The 15,335-nt window shown below is 46.1% G+C and overlaps 1 protein-coding gene across 3 annotated transcripts in view; it reads right to left on the bottom strand.

Moving 5' to 3' along the window:
- Positions 1-15,335, bottom strand: part of si:dkeyp-19e1.3 (USP6 N-terminal-like protein) — a 25,636-nt gene extending 10,301 nt beyond the window's left edge. The window contains exons 1-7 of one of the 3 annotated variants that reach the window (XM_060061639.1): positions 15,224-15,335; positions 3,358-3,431; positions 2,980-3,059; positions 2,607-2,646; positions 2,414-2,494; positions 1,644-1,751; positions 1,257-1,366 (exon numbers count right to left, since the gene is read on the bottom strand). In XM_060061639.1, the coding sequence (XP_059917622.1) occupies positions 1,257-1,366; positions 1,644-1,751; positions 2,414-2,494; positions 2,607-2,646; positions 2,980-3,059; positions 3,358-3,423 (485 nt within the window). In that variant the 5' untranslated portion in view covers positions 3,424-3,431; positions 15,224-15,335. Of the gene's footprint in view, positions 1-1,256; positions 1,367-1,643; positions 1,752-2,413; positions 2,495-2,606; positions 2,647-2,979; positions 3,060-3,357; positions 3,432-4,962; positions 9,761-14,775; positions 15,024-15,223 lie in introns of those variants that run through there. The other 2 variants (XM_060061636.1, XM_060061637.1) reach the window with 2 other exon arrangements.

The following is a 15,335-nucleotide window of genomic DNA, read 5'->3' as shown; positions in this document are numbered from 1 at the left end:
TGCAAAACTAAAATAATGTTAATTTCATCAACATAGCGAGTGCAGCGCTAGTGCAAATAAACATGCCTTCGTAAAAGCTTTGGTTAGAAGCTGTACCATTAATTTTCTTGAAGAATTATTGTCCTTTAAAAGAGGAAGGTAATTATTTGTTGGCAGTGTTGCTATGGCCAGTGACACTGTGTTGCTGTGTTGTGCTGAACTTCTTAAACGTTCTGTGCGTGAAGGCTGTTTCCGGGGAGGCTGCTGCGGCTTGCTGAACAGGAAGTTGAGTAAACCTTTGAAAGGCAACAACTCCTGTTTCGACGGTATCTGTGTGCATGCGTTCTGATGCAGTGTATCAATGTGTGTTTCCTCCTGTTTGTTGGCCTCTTGTCACCCAGCTCTGACTCCTCTCTTGCTATACATTTGTAGTGAGAACACACACACACACACACACACACACACACACACACACACACACACACACACACACACACACACACACACACACACACACACCTGAAGACCCTCCTCCTTAGCGAACATCTCCTCAGCCTGCTTGTATCCTTATGCTGATGTGGGATTGTCTAACATTGGTAGCGTAGAACACACTTCGTTGGGCTGTACTATATTTGTGGAACTTAAGGAATACAGAAAATGTTGGGAGATTCAGAAAGCACTTTGATTTGCCCTACCACCAATCCAAAAATAACCCTTCTTTTTAAAACACAAGGTTTGTGCAGCACTAGACTTCATTTTGTCTCCAAATATTTGACCGCATGCGTTGATTCTTCTCAGCCTTCGGATAAAGGCGTCCGCGGCCAGCTCAACTTTCATGAGAATGACGTTTTGTTGAGACAGAGACATCCGTCATCGACTCATGACAACTACACCACAATGCTCCCTCCCTACCTCCATCTCTCCCCCTTCCTCCCCAACAGCCACCTCCACGTACGCAGCCTTCAGACCAGACAGGTGTTTCCTCTACGTTTTATCCTTCCTCTAAAACAGTTAATCCACTTCCAATGAAACCCACTGGGAGGGAAAATGCACCTCACAGAGACATGGCATCTCTCTATTTTAAATAGGAACTGACACACTCTGCCATTTCCTAATAGCGTTCTGCTCGTTAAATAAACCGTAGTCAATGGGCCAGGGAACACTCTCAGTGAGCTGGACCAGTGCCGTCCAGTCTAGTGGGCCGGTCCCACCGGCCCACTAGAGAGGGGGGGGGGGGGGGGGGGGGGGGGGTTAGGCGGTACGGCATTGGCTCTTACATGACCCCGAAGCGCTCCCGGAACATGATGTGGTTCCGGAAGGTTCTGTTGACGTCCAGGTCAATCTGCTTGATCTCAGTGGAGAAGCTCCGTGCCTGCAGCTTCATTTTCTGGAAAACGAGGGGGTAGGGAGAAAACAAATAAAAAAAGTCTACTTGACTTTAACTCCATTACGTTTTTCAGATTAAGGGTTTTTCAATTTCAGGATTATCAGTAAATAAATGGTCAACGGACTGCATTTATGTAGCGCTTTTTTAACCAGTGGCCACTCAAAGCGCTTTACAATATGGCCTTATATTCACTCATTCATGCACACATTCACACACCGACGGCGGAGTCAACCACGCAGGGCGGTGGTGACCAGCAGGGCCTGTGGCTGGTGCGTACCTTGTACTTCCCGGGGTTTTCCTGCTTGACGCGGTCCAGGTCCAGCAGCAGAGCCCAGGCGCGGCTCCTGAGCTTCAGAGGGATGCCCTTGTAGACACGCTTCGCCATCTGACCCCAACACAAGCAGCACCGTCAGACACGTTCTCAAAACAGATTTAAGTGTGCAACACACGCACGCATGTCGCATACATGACAAAATAGATCGACTGGAGGGGAACAGAAATAAAGAAATAGACATCGAGTGCGTTTTCGGTGGCATTGATTTTTCATCAAGGTCACACGTCTCTGATAGAATGCAGAAATGTAGGTTGTTCTAATCCTAGCTATCCTTGTTATGTGCGGGGGGGAATGGGTTAACCTATTGCTTGTAAGAGCTTGGCACACACAACCTTACTGTACTGACAGCAATATATTGTCATTTCTCTTTCTTCTGACAAATGTTCTTATTGTAAGTCGCTTTGGTTAAAAGCGTCTGCTAAATGCCCTGAATGTCAAATGTAAATGGATGTACTGCATGCATTTGGCCTGAATGGAACATGTAAAACTACACCGTTAACACTTATAGGGGGCCATGACAGACTGGTGTAAAGGATTTCCTTTAACTGTATATTAATTCTCAGGTCCTGCGTCTCGAAATGCATATCGTTTATTATTATCATAGACGGAATGGACCAGGCATAGCCCGTAGTGTCTAAAACAGAGGGTTTGTTTTGCAGCGTGTGGGAGTAAGAGTCGGCGTGTTCTCGTCAGGGTTCATTCATCACACACACCTTATCGCTGTGTCTGTACTTGTCCCACTTCTTCCCCATCTTCACCCACTTCTCTGCACGCTCCGCCTCCAGTTGGTTTTGCTAGAATTGAGACGAGGATTCAAAAGTTATTCTTGCTTGCTCTTCAAATAAACAGATTGGTAACTGAGGTGAGATACAGATAGAGTGAAAGAAATTAAATTAGCGTGGGTACCTTCTCCTCCGTGGCACTGGGTCTGGGCAGTTCCTCCTCACTGGGAAGGAGGGCAGAAGAACCACATTTACAGCATTAGAATAAGATCCAGGTTTGATTCATATGAAATACTACGCTATGTTTAAGGTATCACCCACTGAACGTAATAAAATCACTCTGAATGATTACATGATGTACTATCGCTTCCGGGCTGTTCATGAATTCATTTTATTCATCCTTCTATATCCAGGAGTCTTGGTGCTGGAGCTCAGGTCAGACTCTGCTCAGAGTCTTGGTGCTGGAGCTCAGGTCAGACTCTGCTGTGATTCTTAGTGCTGGAGCTCAGGTCAGACTCTGCTCAGAGTCTTGGTGCTGGAGCTCAGGTCAGACTTACTGCATGAAGCCGAAGCGGTCGGTGACTTTGTAGACCTTGTAGTCTGCATCCTCCCAGGGGTCCACGTCCTCCTGCCTGCCCTGAACACACAATAACAAACATCCTATTTATATATATATATTTCACTATAAAAAAATAAAGAAAATGGAAATATTGGTGATTAGGATAGGCTTTTCTGCCGCTAGGCCTAGGCGCCAGGATCAGATAATTATACTGCCATGAACTTGTATAAAACATTGTGAAAACAAAGACTTCCATCTCCTCAAAAGGGACTTTACCCCACAAATCAATTCAACACATCTTTGGAGACGTCTTTTTCTGCGACAACAGATAGCATATTCTAACCCTGGGTGATGAGGTGTCCTTCCAGGAACAAACCTTGTCATATTTGGTGATGATCTCAGCACGTTCCTCTGCTATCAACGTCTCAATGTCCTTCTTCATGTCAGACGCTGGTGGAAAAGGAATGACACGGATCAATCACACCATCAGATCAAGACGACGTATAGTGATGACTTCATAATCACCCAGTCATGCACACATTCACACACCGACGGCGGCGTCAGCCATGCAGGGCGACAGCCAACTCGTCAAGAGCAGTTGGGGTGAGGCGTCTCGCTCAGGGACACCTCGACACACAGCATGGAGAAGTTGGGGATCTAACTAGTATCCTCCCGGATACCAACCAACCCGCTCTAAATCCTGAGCCACATGTCGCTCTCAAAAGTTACACTCATAATTATTAAGCAAAAGAAAAAGGAAAACCAACAGACTCACAATACTATAAAAAGCTACATTTAACCCTCATCAAGACTGGTCAAACCTCCTACTATGTCAATCTTTGTGGTAGGACTCAATGGCAGATAAAAGCTAGATTGGCTTTGGAATAATTCCTTGATGCAGAAGTCATGAGTTCCACGAAATGAAGGTAGATAGGTCGATGGCAGCCACAAGATTGTTTAGTTTGAGTTTGGGTAATGTAAATGTTTCTTTACTCTAGCAAACTGTCCTTCACATCCTCAGAGAGGCAAGCGAGAGCGAAATTACACGAAAGAGCCAAACTAACAAAACCCACTCTTGGTAATAAACTGTACACCAGGTTTTCAGCGTGAGGGGAGTGTGTAGATACAAACATACTTCAAGTCAAAGTGCTGATGTGCACAGTTCACACTCGGGACACTCACTTAATCAGTCAATCATATGTGGATACGTGTGTACACGAGTCTCTCAGCAACTGTTTACATACGCAGCTGCTTCTTGCGTGTGTGTCGCCTAGCATGACATCATAACCAGAAAAAAATCCCACAGGAAAAGGCAGTCATCGGCGACCCTCCCCCCGCCCCCTCCTTCCTCTTCAGAAGGCCCCGTCACACACCCACACCCCTCCAGTCCGGCGGTCTAGTCAGCCACAGAGAACATGCTCACTCAACCTATTGCCACAGCAGAAGTTTCAGAGCAGAGAGCTTGCCATGCCTCATTGCCCACCCCCTCCTTCCTATTTGTCAGATAAGCACCTCAAAACACTCTTCTGCTCAAGCGGCAGCCATGACCGCCTGTTTGAGAAGCTCTGGCCAAGTGATTAACGTGTAGGTCAACTCATGGCCTATAGGTGGCGCACTGTGGTAGGATGCAAAAAGACCCGTCTACCGTTCCTCATCAACGAAAACGGGCAAATTGGGATTTCCGTCTCCCAAACAAAGCAAATACAGTTTTCTTTGTTCACTTAGGATCTCAGTGGCTAGTGCGTCTGCAAATTACATATTTTAAGGTCTTATTGTACCAAATATGGATAGTTTCCACTGCTTGTCGCCAAAGATCTCAGGCAATGTCCTCACCCATGACTTGAAACCTAAGGCTTCTTAACGGTTTTCAAACCAATGATGCTAGACTCTAGCCTATGGTCTGATATGATAAATATCAATGTCAAACAGTATGCTATGTCTGGCCCTCAACCAATAGACTTGTGGCATGCCCACTACTTGGGTGTGAAATTACAGCATAACTGATATGTATCTAGTGGTTGGGGTGTTTGACTGTCAGCTGACAGGTTCTGGGTTCCAAGCCCAGTGTCCACAGTCCCCCTGAGAAAGAAGCCCACACACACACACACACACACACACACACACACACACACACACACACACACACACACACACACACACACACACACACACACACACACACACACACACACACACACACACACACACACACACGGTCTTTGTTATAACCCACACCAATCATGATCCCAAACATAGTACGGGGGAAAGTTCTGACCTGTTAAAGATTCAAACCAGGGTCTTACAGTTGGAGGTAATTAGGCCAATGGTCTCCTAGACTGGGTCCTCTGTGAGTGAGTGAGTGCCCCACTGATGTAGCAGTACTATGGGGAGGGGGGGGGGGTGGGGGTGACCTCACATAGGACCACAACAAAGGGTGCTTTCATTAACATTTGTCCACACGTGTGGCCGTTCATGCCCCAAATGCACCGCCCAGGCATTGCTGCCATTCCTGACCAACAGGTGTGTGGCGATACCGGCCTGGAAGGGTCTGTCCTGACCTGGTAGTCACCGCAAGCCGACACACTTTCAGAGGTTCAGCTGGTTATTTTAAGCCTTTTATCTGCATGGGTAGAAAGTGTAACAATGATATATAAAATAAAACCCCTTCTCTGTGTATCCTGACCTACAAGCACATACAGGGTACGACGATACAAACTGCACTGTAGACTGCAACATTTGCCCGGTGAAGATAACCGAGCATTGGGGAGAAACGCACACGGCCCTTCTTTAACAAAGTAAAGTAAGGTCATCATTTCCAGGGAGCAGTTGTGTCCGGTCACTCCAAAGAGCAGCTGGAGCGTCTCCTCTCTGACAGGTGGTCTCTGAGACCGACTGGGAACAAGCGCAGTCCACTCGGCTGTTTTCCTCTGCCCTTTGACTCCCCTCGACTTCCCCTTTCTCTGTTGTTTTCTGCTCACACTATTTTGGGTAACAGTCGGCCGCCTCAGCAGAATGATCTGAATGCCTGTGTCTTTCACCACGGAGCTGCGTTGCCTGTGGCGTACACACTATGTGTTTTTTTTGGGGGGTTTTCAGATGAAATGGCCTTCAAGGATGGGAAAAAAGTTTGAATAAAGGAAACAATCTAGAAAAAACATGTCAGTAATCTTTTTAGAATCTAGGTCAGATCAAGATTCCTGGGATCATTCATCTAAATTCTAGATGATTGATTGATAAGTCTTTCTAGAATCTTTCATCTAGTTTCTAGCTGAATGATTGTATACATCTTTCTAGAATCTAGATAGGATCAGGATTTATAGAATCATTCATCTAGATTTTAGACAAATGATTATTAATCTTTAGAGAATCTAGCTAGATCAAGATTGATAGAATCATTCATCCATATTCTAGACGCTAGATGAATGATTCTATAAATCTTTCTAGGATCCAGCTGGGATCAAGATTGATAGAATTATTAATCTAGAATCTAGATGACTTTGCTCAACCCCAGACTCAGAGCCGTCGACGGTCTCAGAGGGATCCGTCCAGACAAGCGGGCCCGACTTCAAGGACTTTCTTTGTATGAGTGAGACACTTTGCCTCATTTAGCTCCAGGATTAGAGTCTGAGAGACATTTTTAATCACTGTGCTGCGTGCTGAGGCTGAAAAGGTCGACACGGCCTCGCTCTGAAGAACCCAGTCCACCGCTTCCTGTGGTGAACCGAGTGGCACCAGTCACCTAGTGCCACCTAGCTACTGATCCTACAGCAGAAAATGCACATAATATTTGACATCATGATCGGCAATGTTTTAGTACAGCAAAACCAGTGGTTTTGTGTGGAGCTTGTATGTTCTCCCAGTGTTCAACTTCACCCCAGTTTCCTCCGGGTGCTGCAGTTTCCTCCTACACCAAAATAAATCTGTGTTGGGTAAATACTCCTGCCGTTGCCCTTGACCTAGGCAGTAGCCCTGGAGTTGGTCCCCAGGCACTGCACTGTGGCTGCCCACTGCTCCCAGTGCTACTAGCGATGGTTAAAAGCTCTAGTGCTGCTAGTGATAGTTAAGTGCAGAGATCAAATTTTGTGTATCTTGTACTATCTTGTGCAAAGACAAATAAAAGAAACTCTTTATAAACATGGTAGCGCGCTGCGACGGGGGAGCTCGTTTGGACTCCCCGGTCTGCCAGGTCAAACTACGGGTAGCCCCATCCTGAGCGGGAAGCTCGGTTGGTCTCAGGAGCTCCCCACTTCCTCCCAAACAATGAGTCAGAGCGCTGGTGTCAAAGGCTGAGCGGCCTCAGACTAAGCATGTTCAGTGAAGTAGGAAAAACATAGCGGTCGGCTCATGAACACAGCGCTCCTTACAACCGTCTTGTGGTTAATAGACTGCATTTAGACAGCGCTTTTCTAACCAGTTGCCACTCAAAGCACTTTATGATATTGCCTAACATACATCCATTCATGCACACATTCACACCCCGACGGCGGAGTCAGCCACGCACGGCGACAGCCAGCTCGTTGGGAGCAGTCAGGGTGGGGGGGGGGGGGGGTCTTGTTCAGGGACACCTCGAGACTCGGCTCGTAGGAGCCGGGGATCGAACTTCAACCTTCCGGTTACCAGCCAACCCCCCCCTCCTCCTGAGCCACATGCCGCCCATTGTACGCGAGTCAGCAGCAGAACCAGTCCCCTGCCTTCACGGAGGTTCCCCCGCCATGTCTATTCAGAGAAGCCTTGGATGGCTGGTTTAATGTGTTTAATGTGGGGTCCACGCAGACAGTGAGGCACGTGGTTAAAGCTGCAAAAACAGGGTGGAGGAAGAGGAGGAGGAGGAGGAGGAAGACAACTGTATTAACGTCCCGGGCCGAGTGGGCAGAGGCACCCGTCTCCTAAAATACATCCCACCTGAGAGAACAAGGCGAGTGGAAACTGGTCGGTGTCCAACGCTGTAAAAGCGCTGATCCAGACGACGACTGAGCCATACAGAGAGGGACGAGCACATGGCGCTGTGTTGTGGTTACGAAACGTAGACGTTAGGATTAGAAGCCGCTTCCAAAGCGGCTGCGGAAAGTCAAAACATATTCATTTTAACTGTGATTAATGTAATATCCACAGATAGGAATGATGACGTTATTCTTTGATTTTAAAGTTGTGTTGTAAAATTCGAACCTAGTATGTAGGAGTTCATTAACATACATTCACGCCTCTCGAGGAGAGAGCAGGAGCAAAGAGTCACATCTGTATCCCTGTGCACAAAAACATGTTTGGAAATCCCTCCCATATCAAGATTTTCCAAACGCCATTAAGCAGACGAAGCCATCCCTTTAGTAGAGATGTGAGTGAAGTACGACAATTTGAAGCCGCTTTGATTCACAGCTTGTCTCAGTTCAGCTGCTTGCAGGACGCAACACATAATTTCCTATTCTCAAGCCAACCTTAACCAATAATGAAAAGTACAACCATGGCTGCAGGCAACACATTAACAACCTTCAATTAAGAACTATTATCCAGTAATTGTATTAAAAAAGACAAATCTGCAGCTATGCCTTTGTAGTTCACTGTAATGCGTGAAGAATATCAGACTTTTGACTTTCCCACCCATGTGCCCTGATTTCCACTCCTTCAGACTTTAGTTAATCCTAATCCAAGAAACTGATTTAAACACGGGATTTGGGTAGATTGATAATGAAAGTGGGCAGGAAGAGGCAACAGATAAACTGAAGGTTATGGTATGATCTTGACTTAACATGCATTTTAAGGATGAAATGGTTACCCATGGCCACGTATTTAAGACAAATATAAAACCTTTCTTTCTTCCACCAACAATCGGCTGATTGAAGATCATGTTTCAGTTTCAACCTTAATATAGAAATGCTGCGAAGAATATGCTTACTGCAAACCAGCTTCATAAGCTTGAAACGAAGTGTGAAAACACCCATTGGTCTCCCTAACACATCGGCATGTGAAGTGTGATGATCAGCTCTGCAGTCTGCCGTCTGCATCCACCACATTCCATCCCAAGACATACATCGCATTCCTATGCATCTTAATCTGATCTGAATTCCTTTGAATGGAGTCTCTAGAATGATTTGATATCTTTAGAGGTTTGACTGTTAAGAGCAAGGATGTACTGAGGGGGAAAGACCATCCAATCAAAATCATGCAAATAATAGAGAAGGACGAAAATAGCAGCCGGCCCTCGGTTTAAATGTCTTGAAACGGTGGAAAAGTCAAATGGAACTCCAAATAGAAGAGAATGAGACAGAGGGTTACAGACAGAGATAAAGAGGACCGAAGAAGACAAATGTGAAAAATTCAAATAAAGCGGTCAGACATGGCCATGGAAGGGAGGTTGACTTCAGATATTGTGTAGGCAATAGTCGACGAGATAGGAGAGCAGGTTAGGGCTGTCAAAACTAGATCTGGAGTTCATCACCAGCGATCTAAAAAGGACCACAGATAACACAGCCACACGTATGTGGAGTGTAGAGCAGCTTCTGTCTACGGCTCAGTTCCACATTCAGAACAGATACAAACCCTGCAGACCTCAGTTCAGTTCTACGTCGGACCAAACTTTGTTCCTAACCTCATGTACCATCCTGTGAAGTGAAACAAAGCCATGGTCGGGGGAAACAAATCAAGGGGGCAGGAAATCCAGGAAGGCCGGTCGGAGATGTGCGACAGTCATCCCATTCTTTAAACAGAAAAGCATGGAACCAGGATGGGGCCGTATAGGAAGAGACGGGTTGCCCCACTGGTTAAGTACGGGCTCAAATGTGTTCTTTTGGCTCCCAAACGACTCTTCATATACTACTACCTTTTATAATTCAGCCAAATGTAGCCCTTTCTGAATTATGATTAGTATATGTAGGCCAATAATCACCTACATTTTGCAACACATCCTTTATACTGAAGTATTCAAAAGTAAAAAAATATTTTCGAATTATCATTAAATTGCTATAGCCGATCGTTTTCATTCCATTTACAAATAAACAAAAAAGCGTCAAAATGAGAATTCCCAAACCGGAAATTGCCAGCAACATCTTTGTCATTAAAAGTTGTCAAGGTAACATGTGCTCTTGTGAAATGCTGTCCCAATATATACCTATCTGAGGCCATGTGCTCTCACACACTTACTCACTTAGCATCTGAGATCAATTAAGTCCTTGAGTCCTTAGTCATTAGTCCTCAGGGCTCACTTTGGGATTGGGCCCAGGAAGCAAGCAAGCGCATCTGCCAGAAACCATTATTTCACAGTCCATTAATGCAACTATTGATATCCAGATTAATTGTTCAATTCCTTCTGCCAACAGAAGGAACCAGAGCCCAACGTGACGTCCTCAATCCAACAACAATAATGACCCGTCGGCTTTGACAGGGTTTATAAAGTGTTGTGAAGAAGTCTCATGAGTCAGATTTCGGTCCTGGTCCTGCCTTTCCTTGTATTCCTCTTATCTGTAGTGTAGTATGTTCACCTAGACGCTGCGTAGCCTCCGCCCTTACCCCCACCCCTCCTACACACTAATTGTATGTTGTACGTCCTTACACTTAAAAATAGTACTTAGCATTGTGTAGCGTCTAACCCAAGCTATCTTTGTTTTATAAGGGGAATGGGTTAACCTAGTGATTGTTAGTGCTTGGCACTCTGTTCTTTGAGCATCCTTACTGTACCGACAGCGGTATATTGTTGTTTCTCCTTCTGCTGACAAATGTACTTATTGTGAGTCGCTTGGCATAAAAGCGTCTGCTAAATGCCCTCAATGTAAAAGTCTGTGTTGAGTAGTGGGAAACGGCCACACGGGAGAGGAGCCACGCTAAAGCAGAACACATGGAAAACAGAGGGACTGAGAATAGCTCTGTCCCTAAGGGCTTCCACGCTCCCGTATCATTTTCCAGCGCTGGCGACTGTGCCACTGTGTTCTGTGTCCCATCGACTCCTCTCCACCGACTTTAAAAATAGGAAATAACAAGATGGAGACAAGTAGAGGAGGTCATGCCTTCTGGGAGACCCCCTCCCACCGGCCCTCTTCCTCCCATCTGACCCAGCCTGAGAACCCAACATCCACGTTCCCACTGCCCGCCTCGCTACCTTTAAAGAAGGAAAAACATGTCTAAACATAACAAAGAAAACACAATGCTGCAGACACTGGCGACTGCAGCCACTGTGTGTGTGTGTGTGTGTGTGTGTGTGTGTGTGTGTGTGTGTGTGTGTGTGTGTGTGTGTGTGTGTGTGTGTGTGTGTGTGTGTGTGTGTGTGTGTGTGTGTGTGTGTGTGTGTGTGTGTGTGTGTGTGTCCCAACCTTTTGGGACAGTGAGTGAAAGGGCATAGAATGTAGAATAAGGTATATTCTACATTCTATAGTTTAACACTATAGCTTAGGCAACTCGGGCAACGTTTGCGTCACCACCGGATGCGTTTTTTTCCGCAGCGCGACGCGTCACCATTGACTTTGTTTTGTTTACGTAAAAGTGTGGCGCAAAACGGAATGCGTTAAGGAGGAGGACAAAAACAGAAAGTTGAAGCTAGTGAACTAGTCACATGCTTTGGTGGTTAGCCTAAAGAGAGGGGTGGGATTTTATCGGTTGGATACTAAAAAAATTGACCTTACTCTGGCTGGGGTCTCAACATTTGCCTTTAATAAGCTTTAATATTGGGATACAAAATAGGAAGGCCCCCCCCCCCCCTCGCACTCCACTATAGCCTGGGATCTTTCAAAAGAGAAGGGACAACAACCATGTTCTGTAACACTTCAAAGGTATTCTAGGGATTGTTGAAATAGTCGTTTGTCTGTCCAAAACCAACACGCTCAAATCCTGTTTGCTACAAAACACAGTGTGCAGACAAGATGGAGGGAGAGGGGGGTAAAATGATTCGCTGTGACTCATTCGACTTTGACACACTTGGCAATGTCGTTCGGGGTAAGATCCACTAACAAGCCGCTAACATCCAGCCTAATGCAGAAAAACCAGAAACCACAAGCATGCCATTAGTCCATTACACCAGTGAGCTACGGCCTGCCACTACAGCTAATGGTCGAGTCGATCTGACCTCTGTTCCACTGACAGATCGTGGGGAACAGACCGGGCTGATCCACAAGGAAGTTTAATGCCCGACTGGCCTTTTGCTAAGAAAACAAAACAAAACAAACATATCCCCACAATAGCTGCAGCAGTCCCACTGAGCTGCACTTCGGTTGGGACTTCAACCAAGGCACCCTAAGCCAAGCATCCAGAGCCCCGGTCACACATGTAGTAACAGCATAGGGGAATGTAACGCATAGTGGTGATTTGTGAATGGAAGCTCGTAGCAAAATGGAAATAACAAAAGGATGACTATAATGGCAACGCCAGTGTGGTGTGAATGGAAGCATTCCGTTCGAAAAGAGGAAAGGCGAGTTTTCCATGTACGCAGAAACTGCTACCTTTACCACAAAAACATGATCCGCCAAGTACGGTATGAGTGTGAGTGTGTGTGTGTGTGTGTGTGTGACAAAACAATAGCACATGTCCTCTTGTTCCGACTGCCTGCCCTTGGAGACATTATCAATTGATAATGATAACGGCGAGCTCTAAATCTTGCCATTAACAGTTTTAAAATTCGGTTTGTTTTGGTTGGTACCTCTTTAAGTGAATGCTATAAATATGTGTGATGGCTGCACAATAGGTCAAAGACTTTGCCGTCTTTCAGTTTTGCATGGCCTCACTATTTGCTGCTTTGTGACACCCATCGCAGGGAAGTCTTTCAGGCGGACAAAAGACCATTTATGCTTTTCAAAAAACATAATGCAACTAAAACTAAGCCAAACCGAGGCGGCATTTTGGTTGGCTATTTTTAAATCTTAACGCTGACGTGCATGTGCCTAATCAATCTTTACTCAAGGCACGTCTTTCCAGACAGACGCTATATTCTGTACTTTTTGTGGGCACGAAGTTACAAAAAAATATCTTTTGCAGAAGTTGGATGAAGACAAAGCTAACTTGTACAGGCCTTCGAAGCCTACTTGCTATGAATATTTTGGGATGCGAAGTGAATACATTTTTGGCGGGATAAGTGTAAATGAAGTAAATGAAGAAGGAAATGCTAGACTACAGGCGTGACAGGTCACAGACTGTGGCATGAATGAACACACAGCTCTGTCCCACGCCTTTATCACTTCCTACAAGAGCTTTTTAAGGAAGTGATAAAGCGATTACCAAAACGTAGAACTCATGCCTCTCAGACTAGAGATTCTAGCTAATTATAACGACGAGGGGCACACGTTTCTCCATGCTCATACATGCACCAGCTCCTCACAGCCTGGTTCTGAGGCCTCTGGCTGGGCTCCATATTTCCAGATCCAAGCAAACACCTTCACAGTGTAGATGGCCACTGGTGGGTTTGAGTCATACTGAGTTAGTGTTAACACACGGGTGATACCATGCTCCTGACCTACACTCCCCTGAAGAAGACCTTTACCCTGCTCCTATACTCTCCTTTAGAAGACCTTTACCATGCTCCCCTTTAGAAGACCTTTACTATGCTTCTTTGGCAAAAATACGGCATGTTTGACCTGACCATATCAGATTCTGTATCAGAGAGCTTCTCCGATACTGATACCCCATTTCATTTCACTGGTACGAGATGGGGCGCATGCAGTTCTAATTTTAGCACCGGCTCTGGTTAAGCTGTAAGAGCATGCAACGACTACCTGGCTGGTGGTAGACTTTCTCCCATACAAACACACACGTTTTTCCCTTCTCTTCATGGGTCTAGCGGCAGGTTGCCTTAAAGGAGTGTCGAGGTGTCCCTGAGAAAGACACCTCAACTGCTCCCAACGAGCTGGCTGTCGCCCTGCGTGGTTGACTCTGCCGTTGGCGTGTGAATTTGTGCATGAATGGTTGTAATTCGCTTTGGATAAAAGCGTCGGCAAAATCCCCTAAATGTAAATGCAAACGTATAATGTGTCCTGCTCAGCCCTTTGAGACGGCCGCTTGAATAGAGGGACACACAAATACAATTGATGTTCATTTTGAGGAAAAGCAAGCACAGCTGTAGAACAATGGACCACGACCAGTGGCTGATTAAAGCTGGATCCTGTCAGAAATCACTGTTTTCCCTCAGTCTGTGGAGCCAGACACAACCGGAGACCCCCACGCCCCCCTCCCCCTGCAGGGATAACAAGAGAGCCAATGGAAGACGGCCAATTAGCACCAAGCAGGGAGACCAGCATGGCATGAAATTATTTGCTGACCAGTTGCTGGTGCTGGCCTACATTTCAATATCTGTACAGTGGATATACAGTTTGTGTGTGTGTGTGTGTGTGTGTGTGTGTGTGTGTGTGTGTGTGTGTGTGTGTGTGTGTGTGTGTGTGTGTGTGTGTGTGTGTGTGTGTGTCCACTGGCTTTTTAATTTCTACTTACTCATCTGAATTAAATGCATATATGCAAAACGTCCCATTTAGGAAACACACTCCCCGACACAGGTTACAAACACACTTATGCACACTGCACGACATGGAAAGACTATCTCCATCGATCATGAGTACACCGTTTTCACTCGTACATGGTTTTCTGAGAAACGTCCTGTCACAAGGTTGGCTCTTCAAAACACTGGGAATGTTCTTCATGCTTATCACTGTGACTATACAACTAGACACCGGCCCTCATCACTAAGAGAAAGTCCTTGGTTGAGTTACAGTGCGGCTTAAGTGAAGAACACAAACGAGGACGCGGCTGGGATAACAAATATACGCTCTAAACGGCATCACAGCGCTGACACGCTGCGGGTCTGCAGGCAGAGACAAGATATGTACGGTACCTTTCAGGGTCCACTTTTCCTCTGCGCTGTAGGAGCAGAATCCAAATCCACTATCCTCTCATCATTTCTTCGACGGCTTCTCTAGTACTTGAAGACCGGACCACCTAGCGTCCTAAGCTTCCTCTCTCGCTTCCGAGATGGGTCTGAGTGAGACGATCCCCGGACGGCAGCAGCTGTCTGCAGTACAGCGCGCCGCCGCGTAGTGACGCGCGCGGCACCACCGGATGCGTTTTATTCCGCAGCGCGACGCGGCACCGTTGACTTTGTATCGGATGCGTAAAAGTGTGGCGCAAAACAGAATGCGTTAGAGAGGAGGACACAAACAGAAAGTTAAACACGTGTTGGGGTCTGACGGAGCTCTGGACTAACCCAATACAAAGGTTACAATAAATTACATTATGAAAAACGGAACTCTTATCGGAATTTAACATACACGTCTGTCTCTCACCTAGTGGTGTTGAGCTTCAGAGCTGCTCCTGGAAGAGCCCAAGTTTTCTAATCCCATCAAACCGTAGAAGGAAACACTTCATTACGTGCAATTAGATGGTGTTGTCACCTCA

Source organism: Gadus macrocephalus, chromosome 9 (genome assembly GCF_031168955.1).
Source record: "Gadus macrocephalus chromosome 9, ASM3116895v1".
Lineage (NCBI taxonomy): Eukaryota > Metazoa > Chordata > Actinopteri > Gadiformes > Gadidae > Gadus > Gadus macrocephalus.
This window is presented reverse-complemented; position numbering and strand designations above follow the sequence as displayed.